Source organism: Gadus macrocephalus, chromosome 20 (assembly GCF_031168955.1).
Source record: "Gadus macrocephalus chromosome 20, ASM3116895v1".
Taxonomy (NCBI): domain Eukaryota; kingdom Metazoa; phylum Chordata; class Actinopteri; order Gadiformes; family Gadidae; genus Gadus; species Gadus macrocephalus.
The window spans coordinates 9,131,811-9,155,170 of record NC_082401.1 but is presented as its reverse complement, the minus strand read 5'-3'; the positions used below and the strand labels follow the sequence as shown (position 1 = coordinate 9,155,170).

The 23,360-nt window shown below is 44.7% G+C and overlaps 1 protein-coding gene across 4 annotated transcripts in view; it reads right to left on the bottom strand.

The window, feature by feature from the left end:
• Positions 1–1,296: 1,296 nt before the first annotated feature.
• Positions 1,297–23,360, bottom strand: part of LOC132448851 (partitioning defective 3 homolog B-like) — a 135,212-nt gene continuing 113,148 nt past the window's right edge. For 3 of the 4 annotated variants that reach the window (XM_060040398.1, XM_060040397.1, XM_060040399.1), the window contains 3 exons: positions 16,609–16,707; positions 15,535–15,954; positions 1,297–2,138 (listed from right to left, as the gene is read on the bottom strand). In XM_060040398.1, the coding sequence (XP_059896381.1) occupies positions 1,838–2,138; positions 15,535–15,954; positions 16,609–16,707 (820 nt within the window). In that variant the 3' untranslated portion in view covers positions 1,297–1,837. The remainder of the gene's footprint in view (positions 2,139–15,534; positions 15,955–16,608; positions 16,708–23,360) is intronic. The other variant, XM_060040400.1, reaches the window with a different exon arrangement.

Below are 23,360 nucleotides of genomic sequence, written 5' to 3'. Positions count from 1 at the left end.
AACACACTATATCCATCAATTTAGCTTGTTTTTTACTCCCTCCATCCAATTTTCTTTATGACTCACTTTTTTTTGCCCCCCCTTTCTCTCTGCTCCTCTATGGCTCTTTCCCTCCCTTTCACTTCCTCTCTCGCTTTATCTCCCGCTCTTTTATATATCTCCATCCCTCTTTCTCTCCCTCCCTCTCTTTAATGTCTCTACCTCCCTCATTCTCTTTCCCCCTCCCTTGTATATTCTACAACAAACTCCTTTAGTCTGCTCCAACTCTCTTGGATCAGCAATGTTAGTTCTTTGAGAACTTTCCACTAAACACCTTCACTTATCTCACAGACAAACGACCAGACAAACAAATAAATAAAAGGCCAATTTAGTGTTTGCCATCGGTCTCCCCCCACAGCCGTGTTGGAACTGTTCAATTAACAAATACATCTTCGTCAGCAAGGTCGGCCGGTTTGGTAACATGGTGACTGCTCTCTCTCTCTCTCTCTCTCTCTCTCTCTCTCTCTCTCTCTCTCTCTCTCTCTCTCTCTCTCTCTCTCTCTCTCTCTCTCTCTCTCTCTCTCTCTCTCTCTCTCTCTCTCTCTCTCTCTCTCTCTCTCTCTCTCTCTCTCTCTCTCTCTCTCTCTTCTGCTAACATCAAACTTAATTACCTACCTCTGGTGCATGCTAATTGCGCTCTTTCTCTCTCGCGCTCTCTTTCGGTCGCTCCGTGTCTCCATCTCTCTATCGCTCTTTTTACAGCTCCCTCTCTCCGCCTCCCTATCTATTACTTTGTGCTCCTCTTTCTCCCTCCTCCTCTTCTTTCTCTCTGTCTCTCTCTTGTGTCCCTCTCTCCCTCCTCTCGTTGTTGTTGATTTGTGAACAAGAAACTTTTCTCATTTGGAGGTAAGGAATGGCTGAGTTTATGTGTATTGATCGCTTGGCTCAGGCTGTGTGGGGTGATCGAGCGAAACGGGACAGCGGTGTTGGCAGATTGTTGCCGGGACAAGAACAACATGCAGGAAAACATTGTTTTTTCTGGGAGAACAGAAAGTGCTCAGCGTGCTAAAAGAGGCCAAACCCCCCGGTTCAGATGCAGCCCTGATTTGGGGCTATGAAGAGGCTTGTTCTCGGCTTTACCTATGTTGGTGTTATAGCTCCTAGCTATTAAGCTCTTAGCTTTAACACCCTAAAGACTAGTTAGCAATATAACTATATCCAAATGGGAATTTGCAGATTTACACACAAAAACACTGAACACAAAAAAAAAAAAAATATATATATATGTATATAAATTTAAAATATGTAGGTTATCGTAAGTATATCATACGTTAGTTATTTTGTTCTCTGCGATTCTCTTTAGTTTTTAACGCTCGATATTCTTTGGGTGTGAACAGAATCGGTACCCTGGCACAAATCGCAGCGTCGTCCATTGGGACACATTTTATGTGGATCTAAAACCTTACCAATCAATTTGTTAATATAAATATCATATATAGTAAAAATCTGTATATTAGTGCAAAAATAATAAAATCTTTTCACCCTTTTTAAACTTTATTATATTATGACTTTACTACTTTATTATTACCTTTCCTTTCGATATTGATATTGTCTATCATTGTCTGCTGCTCCTATGACCAAACCCTCAGGGATCCATAGCAGTAGCCATCCAAACTAATCTTTCCATATATATTCAATGGTGTCGGTCAGATGCAGGCCTCTGGTCAGGCAGAATACTAATAAACACGAGCATCATTCACACCAGCACACACAATTCCATACCTTTAGGTACGAGATGCATCATCATGTACATCACACAAACACACAGTGTTTTTCAGAGTGTGTTTCTCACTTGTTATCATCGGCCTGTAGGGAGTGTGTATGTTTTTGCGGATTTGTGTTTGTATATTTTTGTGTGTTTGTGTGTGTTTGCATGTGTGCATGTGTGTTTGCTTGAGTGTTTGCACGTTTGTGTGTGTGTGTGTGTGTGTGTGTGTGTGTGTGTGTGTGTGTGTGTGTGTGTGTGTGTGTGTGTGTTCCCTACCCGGTGTGTGTCGTCGTCAGGCCCTCTGCGCCGGGGGTCAGGGTCTTCGTAGGCAGGGGTCATTCCTTCTCTCCTGGCCTGCTGATACTCTCTCCTCAGCAGCTGGATCCTTTCACTGACACACACACACACAAACACACCCACACACAAGCACAAACACACACAAAAGCGCACCCACACACACAAGCACACAGACAGAGATTTTTTTCAAAATGTCAAGAATGAATTTAGACTAAATTCAGATTTCTTACTTTGGAAAGGTTTCTGTACCATGAACTTCTATAAGTGCATGAATAAATAACTATCCAGATGACAAAAGCACATGAATGCATCATTATTTTAATCACAGTGATAGACTGAACCTCTGACTCCCCATGCATCAGCTGACTTATCTGGATGGGAACCGTCCAATGGGAGCTCTCTATTCCTCAAGTTGAGTTATCTGTTATCTGACAGACACCTGCGGACTGCACTGGCATCCCACACACGTACACATATACACGTGTGCGCACACATGGATATACAAAAACCCACACACAAACACCACACAAAGATCAATGTTCTACACTCGCGCTCTCTCTGCATTTTTATCAGTTTTTCTGCCTCTTTTTCGTCCGAGCCCCAACATCAATCATATGAATGCTTCTACTTTCTGTCAACACATTTATCAGAATAACGGGCACCCCGAAGCACATACATACAAATCACATGCAGAGAGACACCCCTCCCCCCCCCATCACCCTGACAAACACATCCAACATCCCCCACACGGCCACACTCACGCACCACAACATCTAAATATCAAAGCCCTAAACAGCAACAGGACGCAGAAAGTTTTGAAAAACGAATCGATGGACCGATCGAAATGCAGCACAAGACATCTCCTAGACGTGTACTTTCAAACGAGCATGCGCATTTCACACACGGCGACCATGGAGTTTGCCTTCCCTGTGGTGCACTGCAAGGGGAGTCATTCAAACAGCATCGGTAGTTAACGTGTTTGTTTACACATTTCTAATTGATCGTTCCGCTGTGCGGTCGGCAAGCTTCTCCCCTCATTGGAGTGCATGCTTTCTGTCCTCCCTGCAGTCCCGTCTCCCTCACGCCTCCCCTGCAGCAGGCCCCGGTGCCTCCCCCTTCGGGAAACACTGTCCAAGGCTATCACCACCAGTTTGTCCGTTTCACCCCATCCCTCCCCTGGTGGAGAGGTTCACCTGAACACAGTTCTGCTCTCAGGTCTACCTCCAGCACTCACCCTCTTGCGGACCCCTGACCCGCTTTCCAACTCCACTGCATGGGACAGGAAGCAGAATTAATCTGCGCTTGTGAGTGTGTGATTGAGAGGGACTGACAGCTAGACTGTGTGTGTGTGTGTGTGTGTGTGTGTGTGTGTGTGTGTGTGTGTGTGTGTATGTATGTGGGTAGAGTGAGAGAGAGACCGTATATGTTTATGTGAGCGAGAGAGATGGCAAAAGTGAGAGAGTGAATGAGTTAGTGAGTGAGTATGTGTGCGCCCATACGGTTGGAAGTCATTTATTCATGGATGATTTCACAACCATCAATACCAAGCAATGGGCAAAATATGTGCAGAGAACACACACACACACACACACACACACACACACACACACACACACACACACACACACACACACACACACACACACACACACACACACACACACACACACACACAGTACTACCCCATCCACACACCGACGCACAGATTGTGAGTGCTTATATATATTCAATGTCCTTAAGAGGGCTGTGTCAGCACAATCTATGCAGCCCCCATAGGAAAGACATCCAAGAAAAGGAATAGCATAAAAATAGTCGGGAGCAGACCTGAGCAGACGCAGTATACGCATCTATACGTTACGGATACACACCTATATGGGTGGCACCAAACTGCATCCTACCTCCTGTCATCCCAATTCATATATCAGTTAAATGACTGTTTATCTGATATATTAAACATATACATTTATTCATATATATATATATATATATATAGATAACAGACAAGGTTTTGTGGAGGCTTTTCCCCAAAGCATCTTACAAAACCATAAAGTGCATTCTTAGAATGAGCTGGCGCTGGTGGGAATCGAACCTAAACCCTGGCAGTGTCGATGTCATGCTCAACCAGTTGAGCCAACCAGATGGTGTGAGGATGATATACTGTATGGATGGTGGAAGCGTGGATGGTACCCGTTTTCGATGCAGCTTAATGTCATAATTTTAATCTGTAAATGTCGTTTTCGATGTTACCACATATTGCCATTCTTTCTGTGACTCCCAGGTGTAAGGAGGGCAGGATTGACCACAGAATGAGGCCGTTAGTACGACCAATCAAATTTGGGGAGGACCGAACAGTGGGTATGTACTTGGTCGCCTATTTCTGCAGAGTGCGTTCACTGTGGATTCATCATAACAGGCAGTGCTGGTAAAGCAAGTCCTAAGAAGGACCACTCCCTCTCTCCTTTTCACTACAATGAATTCCACACGCCCCCTCCCAAACACACACAGACACACACACACTTTAAGGCTTCATATGATTTATGGCTGCACATAAAAGCAAAAGAATGAGATGGGAGAGATAAAGAAAAACAAAAAATAAATAAAAACACTGAAAACACACTTTAACTATCAGAGCTAACATAAAACCTTGACCAACTCACATGCACATACACACATCTACACACACTCCAACCTACACAGACACATGCTTTGCGGTCAATCTTCTGCTGGAGCCCACCACACACACACACACACACACACACACACACACACACACACACACACACACACACACACACACACACACACACACACACACACACACACACACACACACACACACACACACTGTGTTGTGGCTGCAGAGGCTATCGATCAGCCCTGGAGGAACAAGGGCTGGGTAATAAAAGCCGACTGGAATGACTTCCTGTTTTACAAGCCAGCGGTCATTAAACAACAACAGGAAGTAGCAGCCGTGTGTGTTAGCGTAGCGCGCTTCCTTCCATTCACCTTCCCCGTGCTCCACTCACACAGGTTATAAATAAAATATCAACGCTACTCCCTTACCCATTCCAATACACAATATATTCCAAGAGTATATTTCCAGTCTTTGATGGATTTCTTACGATAAACAAGGCTTTAAGGCGGCTGTAGATGGATGTAGGGAAGCTTTAAGGTAAGAAAAGTATAGCATTTAGACTTTGTATCAAACCTTTGACCTGACATTTTTCATTTTCGTTTTATTATTTTTTTATTTATGATTTTTTTTACGTACATTCCATCTGCTCCCCTCTTTCATGCATGCACACACACACACACACACACACACACACACACACACACACACACACACACACACACACACACACACACACACACACACACACACACACACACACACACACACACTATTCTCTCTCACACACGCAGACACACATACATTATTCTCACATACACACGCAGACACACACACACACGGTCAATCTTCCATGGGAGCCCCTGTCACAGCAATAATAATTCTATAAATGTTTAAAGGCAGAATCAGCGACACAGTGAGAATGTTATTAAAACTGGCGTTAATAATTAATAAGCCTGATTCCTTAATGACGTGGAGAAATAGCGCTCTCACATCCACAGCCGGCCGGCACATCTCTGCTATTAAAGCCCATAAATATTTACCACCCTTATCATTTTTCACTTTTACACCTCTAAGAAAATTACATGTATTATTCCGTTCCTTTGCTCGAGGGCAGGGTCATAGATCAGCTGTGTGATATTCTAAGCATGGGCATTTCTATGGATTGTATCAGTGGTTAATATCAGAGGTAAGGGGTGATGTGATGTATATTTAATATATATCTGATGTGTTGGTAAGCGGTGCGCTGATCCCAGCTAAACAGGCCGTCAGAGACAGCCGGTGTTTAGCAGCTAGTATCAATCTGCTGCACCGCCAGCCTCTAACACAGCTCATCTGTGCGTAGCATTTGAAGAAATATGAGTATCAACAACTTAATCTCAATCCTGTGATAATGCTGTTAAATTTGCTCCTATGTCCTTTAGCAGACGCTTTCTCCTCGAGATTGGGGATGGAACCCAGCTCCTTTCGTCTCAAAGTCGTACACCCTAACCAAACACTGAACACCATCCGGGCCCTTCCTCCTAGCTATTTCTGGTCCTGTATTGTGTAATCATCGGCCAAACCGTCGATGGACCAGCATGCTCATATGATGTTGTTGCGTCTGTGTCGCAGACGTAAGATCCCTTACAGCTCAAGCAGAACCTGGAGAAAGAGAAAATAACTAAAAAAATAGAGATATTGGAGAGATATTATTGATGAGACGAGAGAGCAAATGAATAAATGCATTAAGTGTTGAAAAAACATAAAGAAAAGAAGACATAAGGAGGGAGAAAGATTGAGTTTAAGGGGAACAAGTGCCTGCGTGTGCACGTATCCACGTGCACGTGTGTAAATGCTAAGAGAACAAACTGGATTGATAAATAATCAATCAATGAACCATGGCGATGGGGGGAGGGAGAGAGAGTTTACGAGAGAGAGATGGAGAGAGGAGTAAAGTGGGAAGTCCTTTCATTTCCACAAACACAGTCATGATAGCTCTCTGGGTGAATCGATACTGCTTGAAAAGACAATCTGGGATTGATTTGAGAGCTTTGAAGAGGGTAGAAAAAAAAGAAAGAAAGAAACGTCTTTCAGTCTTTCTAAAGGAACGAAGGACGTTTAACCGTCTGTCCCAGCAAGGCTGAGTCAATACCACAAAACAATAAGTAGCTTTTTAATAGCCTCAGAAACGCTACTACGTTAATAATAGTGGCCTGGCCGCTTTAAACCCTACAATTTCAAACAAGCCTCGACGTCAGCCAGTGGTTCTTCGCTTTCAACGTAATTGGGTTGTCATGTTATCATGTTTGGGACTGAAGATGAAAATGTTAGTTCAAGTTTTTAGCACAACCGTAATTAACATCAACGTGTACTTCGACGAATGCTACAAACTATGCTAACCTCATCAGCAACCCATTTCGCAGAAGCTTCAATCCAGAGCGACTTACATGGAAGAACTCCTAATAACAAGTGAGTCACACCGTTAGATAACTTTAAAACAGGCTACGCACAGCAAATACATCAATCCACACGAAGGACCAAAGTGTCATCATATTGCAGAGCACGTCATTGGCTATCCGAGCAGAAAGCTTTGGGGTCATAGTCGATACCTCAGAGTATAAAAGGAAAGTGGAGCCCCTTGTAGTCATTGAGCGACAGCGGCCATTTCTGATCTGACACACGCTTGTCAGTGGCACATGCAAGGTTATGTGTGCGTGCGTGCATGCATGCATGTGCCTGTGCACGTATTTGTACATGGATAAAATGTAAGTGTTCCATTGATTCCTCTTCCTGCTGATTTCCGGGCTGAATGGAGGAGACTAGAGGAGGGATAACTGTGGTTTACAAAGGACCGCCGAGCTGGAGTCGATAGCTTGATGTCTGGAATATAGCGCCCTCCATCCTTGGTTTCCTTTTTTCCCATCTCCACCTCTCTCTATCGCGCTCTCGTCAGCCGTCTTTGCCTTTATCTCTTCCCCCCTCTCTCTCTCTCGCACTCTCACTGCCTCCGTCTCCTCTCTCCTCCATCTTTCTCTGTTCTCCTCATCTCCGGTTCATCTGCATATGTCCCCCCCCCCCCCCCCCCCCCCACCTGCCCTCCCCTACCTTTCCTTTCCCTCCCTCCACCCCCCTCTTCTCCCCCCTCCTGCTAATCTCCCAGCCCCGGTCCTCTTCTCTAATTGGTTGACGTCCAGACTAATGAAGTTTGACAACAAAAGATCACCCTCACCGCGGCAGGGAGGGGGAGAGAGGGGAAAATGAGGATGGCGAGGAGGTGGGGTGGGGTGGGGTGGTAGTCGAGGGGAGACGAGGGGTACAGCAATTGTGTGTCTGAAAGGGTGTGTGCGTTGTCTGTGTACGTCTCTGCACATGTGTGTCTGTGTGTGCATGTGTGTGAGTGCGTGCGTGTGTCTATGTGTGTCTGAGTGTCAGGTGGCCCTCCTCTCCGGGCTAACAGGAAGTGACATGTGTTTTGGGAAGGCGGCTGACAGGAAATGACAGAGGCGGTTAAGCGGTGCCATTTAAGCAAGCGCAGTAATTAGTGCGCCATCGACTGCCGTGACATCATTCAGACTAGCTGTCCAAATATGGGCGCAGGAAGACAGAATGGCAGAGAAAGTCACAGTGGGCAAATCTGTTCGCAAATCATCATTTAAACAGCTAGATCAAACCTGTGCGTGTGTGTGTGTGAGAGTATGAGAGAGAGAGAGAGAGAGAGAGAGAGAGAGAGAGAGAGAGAGAGAGCGGGATAGAATGAGGGTGAGAGCGGGGAATGGACAGATGGAGAGAGGGAGAAAGAGAGTGAGGGAGAGAGCTTTGCAGAGAGAAAGAGAGCTACAGGTGGTAAATTGGCTTGCATGTCATCATTTAGACAACCTGTCTGTGTTTAATATGCCCTCTGGACTCTGTCAGCCGTGCACGTAGAACAGTGCACAGGAGCCATGCGTACTCTGACTTGTGTGTGTGTGTGTGTGTGTGTGTGTGTGTGTGTGTGTGTGTGTGTGTGTGTGTGTGTGTGTGTGTGTGTGTGTGTGTGTGTGTGTGTGTGTGTGTGTGTGTGTGTGCGTCCTCTGCCAGCTGTGTTGGGCTTAGCTCCTTGCCATCATTCTCTCCCTCCCATCCTCTTTTTAGCATGGACGCCCTTCCAGGAACAAATCAACCAGATCCAATTGGCGAAGGTGCAGTTTAAACTACAATACCCAGAGTGCTGTTGTCTGTGTTTGACCTTTGCCCCCTGGCTGACTTCTCTGTAGACCCCTCTCTCTATCTCACACAAACAAGACACTTAAAAGAATGATGTAATTCCGAAGAGCCAATCGTGCTGCTTACCAACTCTCTCTCTCTCTCTCTCTCTCTCTCTCTCTCTCTCTAACCCTTCTACTTCTTTTCTGTATTGTTCTTTTTCTCTTCGCTCCACATTGCAGCACAAAGAGATACTACTCCGTCATCGTAATCGTCATGCTGCAGTTGTTTTTTGTACTTGACAAGATAAGAGAAGCTGAGAAATACGAGATGGTACTTTATTGATCCCGGGCGGAAAATTTGGGTGCCACAGCAGCAAGTACAGGACAGAAGTACAAATTTTTTTTTTTCTCTGCTTACTCCATGTTAGTTAGACACAAAAAGCCACTTCCAGAGGAGGCTGAGCACAATCAAAGTTTAAAATCAATATAGCAATACCAAAGATAAGTGCCGCCCACGCCCGCACCACCAAGTTTCTATAAAGACAACTTAATATTCCACACAAGGTGCATGAATCAGAGAGACCGCTTCATGTGAAAACCATAATGAACCTCAAACATGGTTTTAAAGTTAAAGAAATCTTTGCGTTTTTAATGAAATGGACTGAAACGGTCAATAGTTAAGACTCTTAAAGCATGAAAAAAATGTAATTAATTGACGGATATACGGCAGAGTGCCGTTAAAATACAGACAGGTAGGTCGTGTTCCGAGCTAATTTTCTTTCTACTCAATCCTATACATTTTTGGTATAATTTTCACATAAAAAAAACTCATTCTTGAATAAACCACTAATGTTTGTAACGATCGTGTCACCAATGTCCGGACACACACACAAAACCCTCCAACCAATCATAATACAGCAGAAGCTTTGGTGTGTTACTTAGAGTGTTAAGAAGTCTTAAAGCACCTCGCTCCCCAAAGATGTAATTTAATCCAACTCCTTAAAAAAAAAAACACAAAGCACAAAGAAACTCCCTAAACCCCGAAAGAACGCTGATTAGCATACAAGCCCCACCTCCATGTGTTGATTGAGTTCCCGGGAGCCGCCTCGTTAACACCTGCATGCTAATTTAACCACTCGGAGAACAAAGACAAGTCTTGCTGCTAGGCAACCAGGTTTGAGTGACAGGGGTGAAGCTGTCGCCCGACGGATGGCTCCTCTTCTCCCTGAGAGGACCTGAAGACCATGAGATCCCGGTAATCTAAGTGTGACTCCATCCCATTAATTCATCAAACTGCAGACTGACTTGTTTACCATCGTCGGGATCCACCGTGAGAGGGCTAGGCCGCGGCAGCCCTGACAATGCTGGCGCAGGGCACACACATAGGAACAGGTTCAGATGTGCCAGTGATGTAACTCAGAGACATGGATATTGTTTCTACACGCACTGTTAAGCATACAGAAAAACAGCTGAAAACAGTTCACAAAGTTGACAACATGAATTTCACCTTAAGAAGAATAGTGTACAGCAGGGAGAATATCTGATAAATAGGCTTTGTAACCTCATAAGCTGCTGCCTGCCTGTGTGTGTGTGTGTACGTACGTGTGTGTGTCTGTGTGCGTGTGCATGCGTGCGTTTGAATGGGGATGTGTGCGCATCTGAGTGTGTGTGTTCTCCAGTGTTTCCATTCAGCGTGGTACGTCTACAGTGGATGTCCTTTGCCATGAAATGTTTTTTCCTCCTGGAGTTTTCCAATATAAAAGGAGAGAGTGAGAGAGTGAGAGAGAGAGAGAACTGAAGTACCTCTTTAGGACTGTTCTGTATTAGCTGGATGAATCACAAGCTAACAAACCGTCTCTCCTCTGGACTCACCATGCTCGTTTGCCCTCAGCCTCACTCGCCCTCCCAAGGATGACACATGCAAATGCGTAAACACATACACAAACACACACACACACACACACACACACACACACACACACACACACACACACACACACACACACACACAATAATTAACTAAATCACAAACACACACATGCATGCATTTACAAACACACAAAACACATACCTACACACCATATGCATTTATCCAAGCACAAAAATACACACACAGAATACTCTCTCACACACACACACAAAGACATACATAACCACCTGCCAAACCAACTCAGAGAACTCAGCCAAACACTTTATCAGCTTTTATTCCTTGCCTCTCTATCGCTCCCTCTTTCTCTTTTTCTCAAGCTCTCTCTGCAATAACCACCCGAGTCCATCCCTAATTACCTCCAGTGTGAACAGATTGGTAGAGAGAGCAGCACTTAAGACCAAGGAACCTGGCACTCAAACAGCCGTCTTCATGAGAGAGAGAGAGAGAGAGAGAGAGAGAGAGAGAGAGAGAGAGAGAGAGAGAGAGAGAGAGGAGGAGGAAGGGAGACAGACAGCGAGTTGGGGAAGGCAAGAGAGAGAGATAGCACAAAAGTGACATTCAGCGATAGAAAAGTCTAAAGATAGCAAAAGACGGGGGAAAGACAGGTAGAGGGGATTAAATGAAGAATTAAAATGTCAACTATGAAAGACTAGAACAATCTGTAGTATAAGGACGTAGACATTTTGAGTGTAGGGTCAAACTGCAGACTTCAAATTCATAATGAAACCTGCAAATCAATATTAATTTGGTATGGTGTGTGTGAAATAGTGGTTTTGCTTGTTATGCGCGTGTGTTTGTGTGTACGCAGAGAGATATATATGGAGAGATAGAGAGTGAAAGATGTAGAGATTGTCCCTGTATAAAGGAAAAAACAGAAAAGTGTATTATAGTATAAAGTGCGAGCATTTGAGTTTTAGGTTGTGTGTTAATAAAGGTAAGAAAAGCGTATGATATTAGTGTGTGTCTGTGTGTGCGTATCGAAATAGTGGAGCAAACTCAAAGGTTTGTCCCCCTTTCCTTTCTTGTCTTCCGCTGCACTCATACTCCCGCCTCCTCCTTGTCTGCATGCTCATTATTCCTTTCATTCAGTTAAATCTTTTTTCCTGTCCACTATTTCATTCTTCCTCTCTGCCGTGCACCCCCTTTCCCCCTCTCCCTCTCTCTTCATCTCCCTCTCCCCCCTCTCTCTATCGAAACCCCTCAACCCGCCCCCCCCCTCCTGCGCTCTCCCTCTCCCCCATCTCCCCCCATCAAGCCTCTCCCTCTCTCCCTTTCCCCCTCTCTCTCTCCCTCTCGCCCATCTCTCTAGTCCCAGCAGGCTGATTGTTTTCTAATTGGTGGAGTGGCAGAGGTCGTGGTTGTTATGGTAACCTGGAGAGAGAGGGGCGCTCGGGGTTCAGCGTGAGTAGGGGGCGAGTGAGGGCCCACTTGAGAGAAAGCGAAGGCAGCTCTCATCCTGGCTGGGGTGGACCCTTCACATTGGGAAGGGGGGAGGGAGGGAGAGATAGAGAGAGAGACTGTCTGTCTGTCTGTGTCTGTGTGTGTGTGTGTGTGTGTGTGTGTGTGTGTGTGTGTGTGTGTGTGTGTGTGTGTGTGTGTGTGTGTGTGTGTGTGTGTGTGTGTGTGCGTGCGTGCGTGAGTGTGTCCTCATATAGGAGTCTCCTTCAGATCTATCCGTCCTCTTTGTCAGCTGCCAATACACCCCAGGATGCACTGTACTCTCACTGTCTCAGCGGGCCAAAGGAGTATCATGACGATAGATGGGTGTTCCTATCTATTTATCGAAGTATATACCTAGTGGGGGGCATCTTGGTGGCTCAGCCGACTGACTAACCCCATAGGACATGCAGCAACCCAGGGTAGTTCCAACCTGTGATCCTACGCCACATGTCATTCCCTACCCCACCCCCTCTTTCCTGTACCACTCCAGTCCATAAAGCCAAAAAAAAAGTAAAATACATTAGGAAGAAATTTTATATACTCACTATTTGTTATGTGGTCAACTCTGTGACGTCTACTCTACAGTAAGACGTCACATGTACATTGTGAGCTTACTTGTTAGCAGCTGGCTTGTTTAGCTTGTTCAATTTTATTTGGGTGAGACTGTATTGATGGTCTGATTTTAAGTATTTTAAGACAACATATTGTAATTAACATATTGTTAATTACAATAGTTAGTTAATTATTTATATTATGAGATTTTTTTCATTTGACTATATTTACATCTGGAACATATGACAATTTAACTTAATCTAGCACTGATTTGCTTTGTCTAAGAGCTGCCTATGCTAGCAGGTTCCACTCTCCGTTCTACAAAGCAGGCAAAGTACGCTTTCCACGACCGAATCTAATCCCAACAGGCCTGAAATGACTTCCTACTCTAAACGTTGTCCTGCGATAATTACGTGGTATTTTACCTGCAAAAACATCTCTTTACAGAGTAATGCACGCCATTTCACGCCGTCCTCAATGGGCTCTTAAGAGGCTTTCTCTCTGCCTCTGCCACTGCAGTGGGAAGGAGCTTTTCCTGGAAATGTACGTTCCGAAGTCTTTTAGCGCACGGTACTTTGGACATTTTCTACAATTTGTGAAGAACGAAAGCTCATTCATAGATGATTCTATAGAATCAAGAGAGCACATTCAGAAATCACTCATGGTACACTGCATTCATACAATGAAAAGTTCAGGAAAAGGATGTAATAGACAATAGACATTCATATATATAGATCATTCTACATCTTGTTAATAGCCTAAATAGCTTGTTATATACTGTCAGAACATATCAATCATTCTATAGCGGAAAAATAGCGTATTTATATGTTACTAATATTATACCTGCAGTAAAAAAAACTATTCATAGACCAATATTCCATACCTGCAAAATCTGTCATTCATATCTCTTAAACTGAATTTCTCTCTAAACCAGCAAAAAAATAAATCCATTTGTCCTTTTATGGGAACAATTTTATATCCAGGCAATTTATATGTCGTATCTCAACACAATATATCATATTTCTAAACCAGCACCAAAGCTCACTCGTAGCAGCAAAGCTCATCTGCAGCTGGCTCCACCCACCAGGAACATAGATCTGACTTGACGTTAACAAGCCGAGGCCCGTCCATCTCTTCACGATCGATGCATGGCCCTGCAAGGGGCTCAGGCCCCATAATGCACTGCTGCCATTCTAGTTTCCACCAATTGGAATTCAATGGTTTAGAAAACATCTGCTAAGATCTGCATTCCTGGTTGCACTCGCGCTGTGAAGATCAAGAATGAAGACCTGGGGGTTGAACCTCCTATCCCAAACAGGGAGATGATGAGTGTGCTTTTATGCTGTTAGAGCGTGTGTGCGTGTGTGTGTGTGTGTGTGTGTGTGTGTGTGTGTGTGTGTGTGTGTGTGTGTGTGTGTGTGTGTGTCTGTGTGTCTGTGTGTGTCTGTGTGTGTGTTTGTGTGTGTGTGTGTGTTTGTGTGAGGGTGATGGAGGACCAGCTGAGTTACGGTGTGCTCTTTAGTGAGCTATGAGGCTAAACATTTACGCTAGGGATCCCAGAGGACCACAGAGGAGAGCGTCTGTATTCATGAGCTGCTGGTTTTACTGCCACTGTTTGGACACAGCATTTCTCTTCGTGAGGGAGCTACGAGGTGTGCGTGTGTATGTGTGTGCGTGTGTGTGTGTGTGTGTGTGTGTGTGTGTGCATTGTTTGCCTAGCTAAGGTTGCGTGTTTGTGGTTCTTGCGGATACTTATGCATCCCTGTGTCTTTGTGTTCATGCCTGCCATGTGTGTTTTTGTGCGTATGTTTGTGTCTATGGATGTGTTTTCGTGTGTGTGTTTGCGTGTTTTTGTGTGTGTGTTTGTGCATGTGTATTTGTGTGTGTGTGCGTATATTTTTGTTGGTGTGTGTGTGTGTTTTTGTGTGTGCGCGTGCTTGCATGCGTGCTTGCGCGCGTCTGTGTGTGTGTGTTCTTTCTCTGCCTAAATATGCATGGGTATTTATATGAAATGCTTGCTTGTGAATATTTATGCATCACTGTGTGTGTGTGTTTGTGTGGATGCGTGTGTTTGCGCGCTTCATAGTGTCAAGAGTTTGTCGATAAATTCTGTTTTCTCTATTTATTGCACAAAGGCTTTAAGATCCAGACGGATATATCCAGATAATGTGGCAGTCCATATTTCACTGCGGGTATTTGTGTGTGTGTGTCTCTTTGTTTATGTTTGTGTGTGTATGTGTGTGTGTGTGTGTGTGTGTGTGTTGGTTTGCTCTCATTGCTCTGTCGAAATACTGATGGAAGTCAAGTCATTCGTAATTTGTTTATCTTTGACACACACTTGCAAACTGGTGCCCTACTCTTTCTCTCTCACGCATGCAAGCACACACACACTTTGTTTGTTTAGAGATGAAAACCATGTCTGTCCTGATGTCTGGTTGCACAAAGAGGTAAAGAAAGAATATACTGTTATGTTTCCCCATTGAAGAAAGTTATTATACTTATTATGTGCATTCATTTATACTATGTTTCAGCTGCTAATTATAGAAAAAAAGATGTGTGAAGAAGGATTGCAACAATGAACTTAATTCAAGAATAGAAGAAAGAAGTAACAATAAATTAGAGACTGGAAGCATGCAAGAATTAAAACGAGACACAGAGAGACAATTGAAGAAAGACAAACAGACGACCAACAAAAAATGAAGAAAGAAAGCTTTTCCATGGCCTACACGTCATGAATCAATAGATGAGCATCTTCCAGACGGCTCCTCACCTGTCACCAGCACCGGCGTGAGCAGGGGGAGGGGAGGGTCCAACAGCAGCCGCCGTGGAGGCGCCTCCTCTGGGCTTGTTCACCTTGGCGTAGAGCCCGTCCATGGGGTCGCCGTTGGGTCCCATCGTGGGGTCGTTGCCGTGGTTACCGTAACCGGGGTGGGCGGGATGTTGCGGAGGCGAGGGCGCCCGGCCGTGGTCGGCGGGGTGGGAGGAGTGCGGCGTGGCGGGGGAGGTGGAGGCCACGTTCCCTCGGTCTCTGAAGGAGTTGATGCGGGCGTAGTTGGGGTCAGCCTCGTCGTCCTCCACCTCCTGGTAGCGGGGGCCTCCGGGGACCCGGCTGCCTTCCGCCGTTGGCCCCCTGGGCCTGGGGTCCCCCTTGGCCCGGGGGTCCCTCAGCTCTGGATGCTTTGCCTCGATCCTGACGAGGAGAAAGACAGACAGTGGACATATAAACAGACAGACAGACACAGAGAGAGGCAGATAGACGGACCGACCGGCAGATAGACAGACAGAGAGACATATAGAGAGCGGAGGAGATACAAACAGAGATAGACAGAGAGAAAGACGGACAGACAGACAGACAGGGACACAGACGGACAGACAGAAGGCCAGAGAATGACATACAGACAGACGGAGGGATGGACAGACAGATAGATGGGAACACAATTTATAAAAAGACGCAAATGTCTGGTAGGTGTTAATATTGTTGCGTTGTTTGTCAGTTGGCACGCATCAGGTATATCCTTGCATATGTGTGCGTGTTTGTGTGTGCGTGAGCACATCCATGCATGGACTCCAGAGGGAGGACCGTGAGGCCAGGGTGAGAACATGGAGCACACCGAGGATGAGCGGAGAGAGAGCAAAACAAACAACAAAACCTCTTCACGAAAGGAACCGTTTTCCTGGGTTACCGTGATGGCTTCCAGGAGAACAAGCGATCACACAGAGTAACACAAGGGGGGGGGGGAATAACTGGCCGTACAACGGGGCGATCCCATCTCAAAAGGTCTCGTGTCCAGAAAACATCCCGTAGGATGATAACATAATGGTTCCAGGAGGGTCTGCCTAGTACCTCTCTATCTCGTCCTTCATGATGTGCAGCTCCTCCTGGCTCAACATGTCAGTCTTCTTCCTCTGCAGCGCAGCCTTGGACTCCTTCTTCTTCCCAAACCTGTAGTCAACATGTGAAAACAAACATAAAAATAAATGACAAGGACGTTGACCACAAAGTGACTTTCAAACCCTGGTTGATATCCAGGGCGTGTCCAGAAGTGGTTTGATGGGGTTTGATTTCTAGCCGAAGGATATTTGGTTCTAGCCCCAGTATCAACAGTAACCTGCACATTTGAACAGTGAGATGCTCCAACCCCCAACTAGTTTGTTAAAGACATCTTAATTCACTGTTAGCCACTTTGGATCAAAGTGTTAACTAAATGACTAGATAAAACGATTAAGTGATAATATGGTGTTATAAAGGGATATGGGCTTTGTTGATTATATTTACATGATTGACATCGCCTGCAGCAGAGGAACACATTCATTCCGTTTTCACAACACACACACACACACACACACACACACACACACGAGTTAAGCACACATTAAGATGCATGTAAAAGGCGTGACAGAGGACCAATCCATACACTCTGTTATTCAGCGAGACACACAAAATGTCTTTGACTGAGAGGGAAACAAGTGGGTGTAGTTGTGTGTGTGAAGACTGAAAAAAGGAATTTAAGTCTCGCACACGCACACAAACACACACACACAAATGCTAATTTATTCACAGCAATAGTCATACATTCCAGTGAAATACATACATAGATACAGATGGATAAATAAACTGATTGGATAGATGAATAAATAATGGCCAAACGAACAGGCACACACACACACATACACACACACACACACACACACACGTTTAGCCACTTTAATAAATTAAAGTGTGGTGAGCATCAGACCAGCAAGAGTGGCCACTCTTCAATAGGCCAACCACAGCAGTCGATACTAGGTCATTTGTGTGTGTGTGTGTGTGTGTATTTGTGTGTATGTGTCTGAGAGTGTGTGTGTGTGTGTGCGGTCAACTTTCGGAAGCTTACTCAGCACCGCTGCACACTGCGCAAATCATTACGTAGGAAAAGATCATGAATCAACAAACACACAACCACACAGTGGCAACTCATTGGCCACCCCCCATTGACGTTAATTGAATGCTGATGTGCAGGGAATATGCAGACCGCTGACATTTGCTAATGAGAGGAGTGGAGAAAGGCAGTATGATACAAATACACACACAAACACACACACACACACCTAGATTTACAGGTAGCTGGTGTTAAAACTCAGAACAAATTAAGCCAACTACACCAACATTAGAGCGAGGAGTGGTAAGTGTGGCTATTACCTGCTAACCCTCACAGTATTGATACTAGAGAGTTTAGAAATGTCCTGCTAACCCCCCCCCCCCCCGCTGCTAGAGGGGTATGGTCACTTCCTGTTAACCTCCACCATTCTGATTCTGATACTAGAGGGACGTAGCCTGGTTCTACCAGACTCTCGTACTTCACTTCATTTCATCTGTACAGAGAGTCTGGACCTAATCAATTGACAAACGTTAACTCACTTGAAGGCGGGTGTCTGTTGAAGTTTAAAATGATTGGATCTGCCCAGTGCCACTCTGGATCTGCCATAACCAATCGCTAACGTTTGGTTGTGACGTATGTCATGCGCCGGGAATCACGCGCAGGTTGTACAAACCAAACACCTTGCGCGTCTGCACGAAAATGTCCGTCAATGACAGCTGCAGGTTTTGTTCGTCGAATTTAATTTATCAGGGAAAAATTGCACATTGTAAATCAACTACCGACCTACAACAACAACTCAAACTGGCGGGCGGAGCCAGGCTGAGAGGGATGTGGATACTTCCTGGTATCCCCCATTGATCCCACTGATTTCAGTATGTGAACGATAATAGGTCTAGTTAATAGTAAATAACTTGTAACATGTGAACCCTGACCTGCAACCATGTTTTCTATTTTTATTCATTAATCGAATATCGTGTCTGGATCCCCACTAGCGCCGTTTGTGCTAACTAAGCTAGTTGCTAATGCTGCTTGCGGATAATGTGGCGAACACCAGTAATGCATGGGTGGAAGAATTGCTCTGCCGTCGCTGGCTGTGTTTATCGATTGATAAAGACCAGATTCACCTTGTTACATATGGATATAAATCAACAGTTATGCATTATTTGTGTGCATGTCATATATTTAAATATTTGTTAGAGTGTTTATATGTCAAGGTCAGAAATCAAGAGGATATAGACAGTCTGTGTGTGCATGCGCGTGCGCGTGTGCCTGTGTGTGTGTGTGAGTGCGTGCTTTTTAAATGGGTTAATAAGGACTCACTGTGGGGGGGCAGAGCCCATTTTAAATCATGCAGGAGGGCTCAATGGTACAGCCAAGAGTGCAGGGTTGTGTGTGTGTGTGTGTGTGTGTGTGTGTGTGTCTTGCTCTAATTAATACTACCATGGGCAAGGGAAGTGTACCCTTCACTCTCTTGGATTCCTCCCCTTTCTCTCTCTCACCCCCGCTTCATCTCTCTTCCTCGTTTTATGTCTCTTTCTCTCTGTGAGGTGCTTCTATTCTCTCTATTCTGCTTACCTCTTCTTCACTTCTTGACCTCTTCCTCCTGCTCTTCCTAATATGTTCTTTAATGTGACACACCTCCTTCACTTTAGTAAAAGTTAACCCATATGTGCATTCCTCCTTTCCCTGTCTCGACATTCTTCCCCTTATCACCTCATCCCCTCTCTATACAGCCAGCGTTAACTAATTGGGCCACTTATTGAGTAGCCTGGCTACCATTGCAAGTAGAATGGTGCTATTTGTCACTAGATTAGACGAACAGACAGACACACCGATTAAGTTGTTACTATGTTTACACAACATGTTTAGTGAGTGGAACTCAATCATCCATAATTCCATTTTGATAAATATTGTGAAGATATTAGTTGACACCACTCTGAATAACCTTTACTAATTAGAAAAAAATCCACTAATTAGAAATGTCAACAATAAGAGATGACTTTCCATGAGAATCTATTGGCACTACAGGTCCGGCATCACAGACAAACTGAAAACAGTGCATTTGACTGACACACTGATATTAGTTTTCTAAAGGGACAAGAACCTCATTAATATACAACATTAGTTAGCCCACCAAGTTGACCACAGGAGCAGTCTGCTCAGGTCAAAGGTCAGACATGTTTTACAAGGCGAGGGGAACTGGGCTGCAGCACATTAAAACAGATCCATCAGGTGGAACCCCATAAATATTCATCATGTAACGCCACCATCTCATTAGCATGTGCAGACGAGCTAATTAGAAGCGGGAAAAACATGATAATGTACACAGGTTGTTAAAGGATTCCATCTGGAGCAGAAGTACACAGCAGAGGGAGAACTAACAAGGGAAACATGCACACGCACACACAGACACACACAGAGTACTTTGTCATATATGGGCACTTAGACTCACACAATCAGATGTGCTGTACACTCAATATCATGCGCACAAACATAGACACAAAGAGAAATTAGTAGATGTTGTATCATCAGTGAGTTTATTGAGTCATACTTTATGCATAATACCATATATTTCCCCCCTTTAGACACGCCCCTTGCCTGTCCTAAGACACTCCCCCTTCTTTGTGATTAGTAGATGGAGCCCAAAAGGATAAATGATTGACGTGTATGACTCACACATCCAGACAGACACACACACAGTCTTATCCCACACATTAAAAACATCCCACAAACATACACACACACAAGCATTAACACACAAATAAAAAACAACACATAAAACCACATTAGGACACACACACATCAACCACACAGACACACACTTACATAAATACAGAGCCTCTTAAAGCAAGACGTGGGACCATGTGGACACAACGTGCATGAGCAGGCACAAAGTGCACTTGGGAACACACGTGCACAGATGATTGGCAGCCAAGGCATCTGTCAGTGACACCCCAATGACTTTCTGTCAGAGTGGCTGATGAGTCCCCACACACACACACCCACACACACACACAAGCGCGCACACACACGAAAGCACACGCAAACAAATGCACAGACACGCACACACACAGTCTGGTCAAGCTTCTGACAACTGAAAGTCTTTAACAGTCACTTTATATACAAATCAATTATTATTATCTACAAATCTTAATAATACTCCACTACTGCCAATCTGTCTGCCTGTCCGTCAGTCTCAATCAAATCCCCAATATATAGTTTCTTCCCTCAGCTTCAGATCCTTACACAACTCAAATACTCTAGTCTGCTCATTAGACACAAGTTCCAGACTTCACTTAAGGCTCTGGAAACTTGTGAAGTTTCCAGCGCTTGAAGAACATTTAGGAAAGGTTTAAATGTGGAAAATGTTTTATAGATGAATCAGATAATGATGACTAGCAGCCGCAGTCAAGTGATGATCATCGATAGGCCAGCTGTTAGCCAGATTCACCTGATTCATATTACTTCACTCAAGTACTGGACTCTGCTCTACTGAAACAGCTGGTTGACACGACAACCATAATAGCTTATTGACATAGTGAATTAACTCATGATGTAATTTTAATGAATAAACATAAATCCTGTTAATAATTAAAAAGATCAATAGCACAATACTATAAGGGAGGAAGTCGTTTAAACACCAGCGACTGTTTCAGGCTGCTAGGGTTATCGGGTTGAAAACAAACACACACACACACACACACACAGGTCTTTTTTTTGAAGTTTCAAATAGCCTAGCTGGAGCAGCCAATAGCAGGCCCTCCTGCAGATGACAGTCATTGAGAGGGTGATTGTAGCGACAGAGTAAGTCCATTTCTACCATGGAACCTTTCATCTAGAAAACACACACACGCACCCCCACAAATACACTCACACACACACACAGACAAACCATATACATACAAACACACACACACAATAACACGCCCACACACATCAGCAACGAAATAGAAACAAATGGACAAAAATGTGAAAAAACAAAAAAATTACCTGGGCTAATAGGCCCAGCCGTGGAGCTCAAAAATAATAGACTCCAGAATGGAGCTAGTCATCGCTAATGGGCCCCACCACGGAGCGGGCAAAGGGTCCCCACGATGGAGCAATTCAGTCCAGCAGAGACGCGGCATTTCCGTTGAACTGGTGGAGAGAGTGCGAGAGAGAGCAAGAGAGAGCCAGAGTGAGAGCAACAGAAAGAGTGAAAGAAAGAGAGGAAAGCAAAGAGCAAAGAGAAAGAGACTAAATAGAGGAATAAGAGAGGGAGGGAGTGGGAGATTTGGAGGAAAGGGTAGAGGAGGAGGATGAGTTTGTGATTATGGTTGTGAGCTTGAAGCAGACACAGACTGGAGGAGGTGAATAGGAGATAGAAGGTATAGAGAATAGAAAAAGGTTGGAGCAAATCTTTCAGGCACCTTTATGAGGCACTCCCATCTCAGGTGATCACTTCAAATGTTAGAACATATGTGGAAATACCCGCAAACTTTAGAAACGGTATGAATACGATGCAGATTCAAGGAGATAGTAAAGGAAACCAAACAAATATGATATAATACATCATACACCAATTTACACCTAAAACCACAGTCACACACACACACACACACACACACACACACACACACACACACACACACACACACACACACACACACACACACACACTCTCTTGCTCACACACAAAAAAACACACACAGGCACACAGACAAATACACACAAAAGACTGTGACATAGCCAGACGGAGACACTGTCAGTAGTGCCTTCAACAAGGCGGCTGAATATCCATATAATAGCATAGATTCACACGCACACAGACACTCCCACACTCTTTTGACTCACAAGTCAAAGTTGGTCCCTCTGATACCAAGAGATCTAGTTTCCAATGTAGAATGAACCTTCTTCTGCAATACAAAGCTCTCAAACCTTAGCTTCAAGAACATATAAGTGCACATACAGAAACAGACACAGACAAAGGCACAGACAAAGACACACATTCAGATGAAAAGACACACACATAATAAAAAAGACACACACAAAGACGCACAAACCCACATTAACAAACGGGCAGACACATATCCGTACACACTGAAAAACCTATGCGCCCGCACACACATACACACATAAACACAAACACACACACACACACACACACACACACACACACACACACACACACACAACAGGCCAACCCAGAGGGTGGTGATCACAGCCCATAATAAGAAGGTCTGTTAGGAGCTGAGAGTCCAGCACTGAGACACATGGACGTGTGTCAAGTAAATTAATTAGCTGAGTTTGTGTATGTGTGTGCACATTTGTGTGTGCTTTTGTTCATGCATGTGCGTGTGTGTGTGTTTGTGCATGTCAGACTCTGTGTGTGTCGTTTGATTTGTGTGTGTGCTACTGGTCTGTGTCGGTGACTCTGAAAGTTAGAAGGATAAAAAGGAAATGGCATAAAGTCTGCAGGGACCACACACACACACAAACACACACACACACAAATACATCTACACACAGACGGGTTTTTTCACACGGCATCTGGTGGTGGACGTCAGCCAATAGGCTGCGAGTATCTGACACACGTCTGTGTGACCAATCCTGTTTACCAGCCCCTGAATATGCATCATGTCAGGAGGGGGGGCACGTGTCAAGTAACACAACGCACGCACACACACACACACACACACACAGCAAGATGCACGCAACAAGCACACACACACACACACACAAAATTGCTCAGAGACAC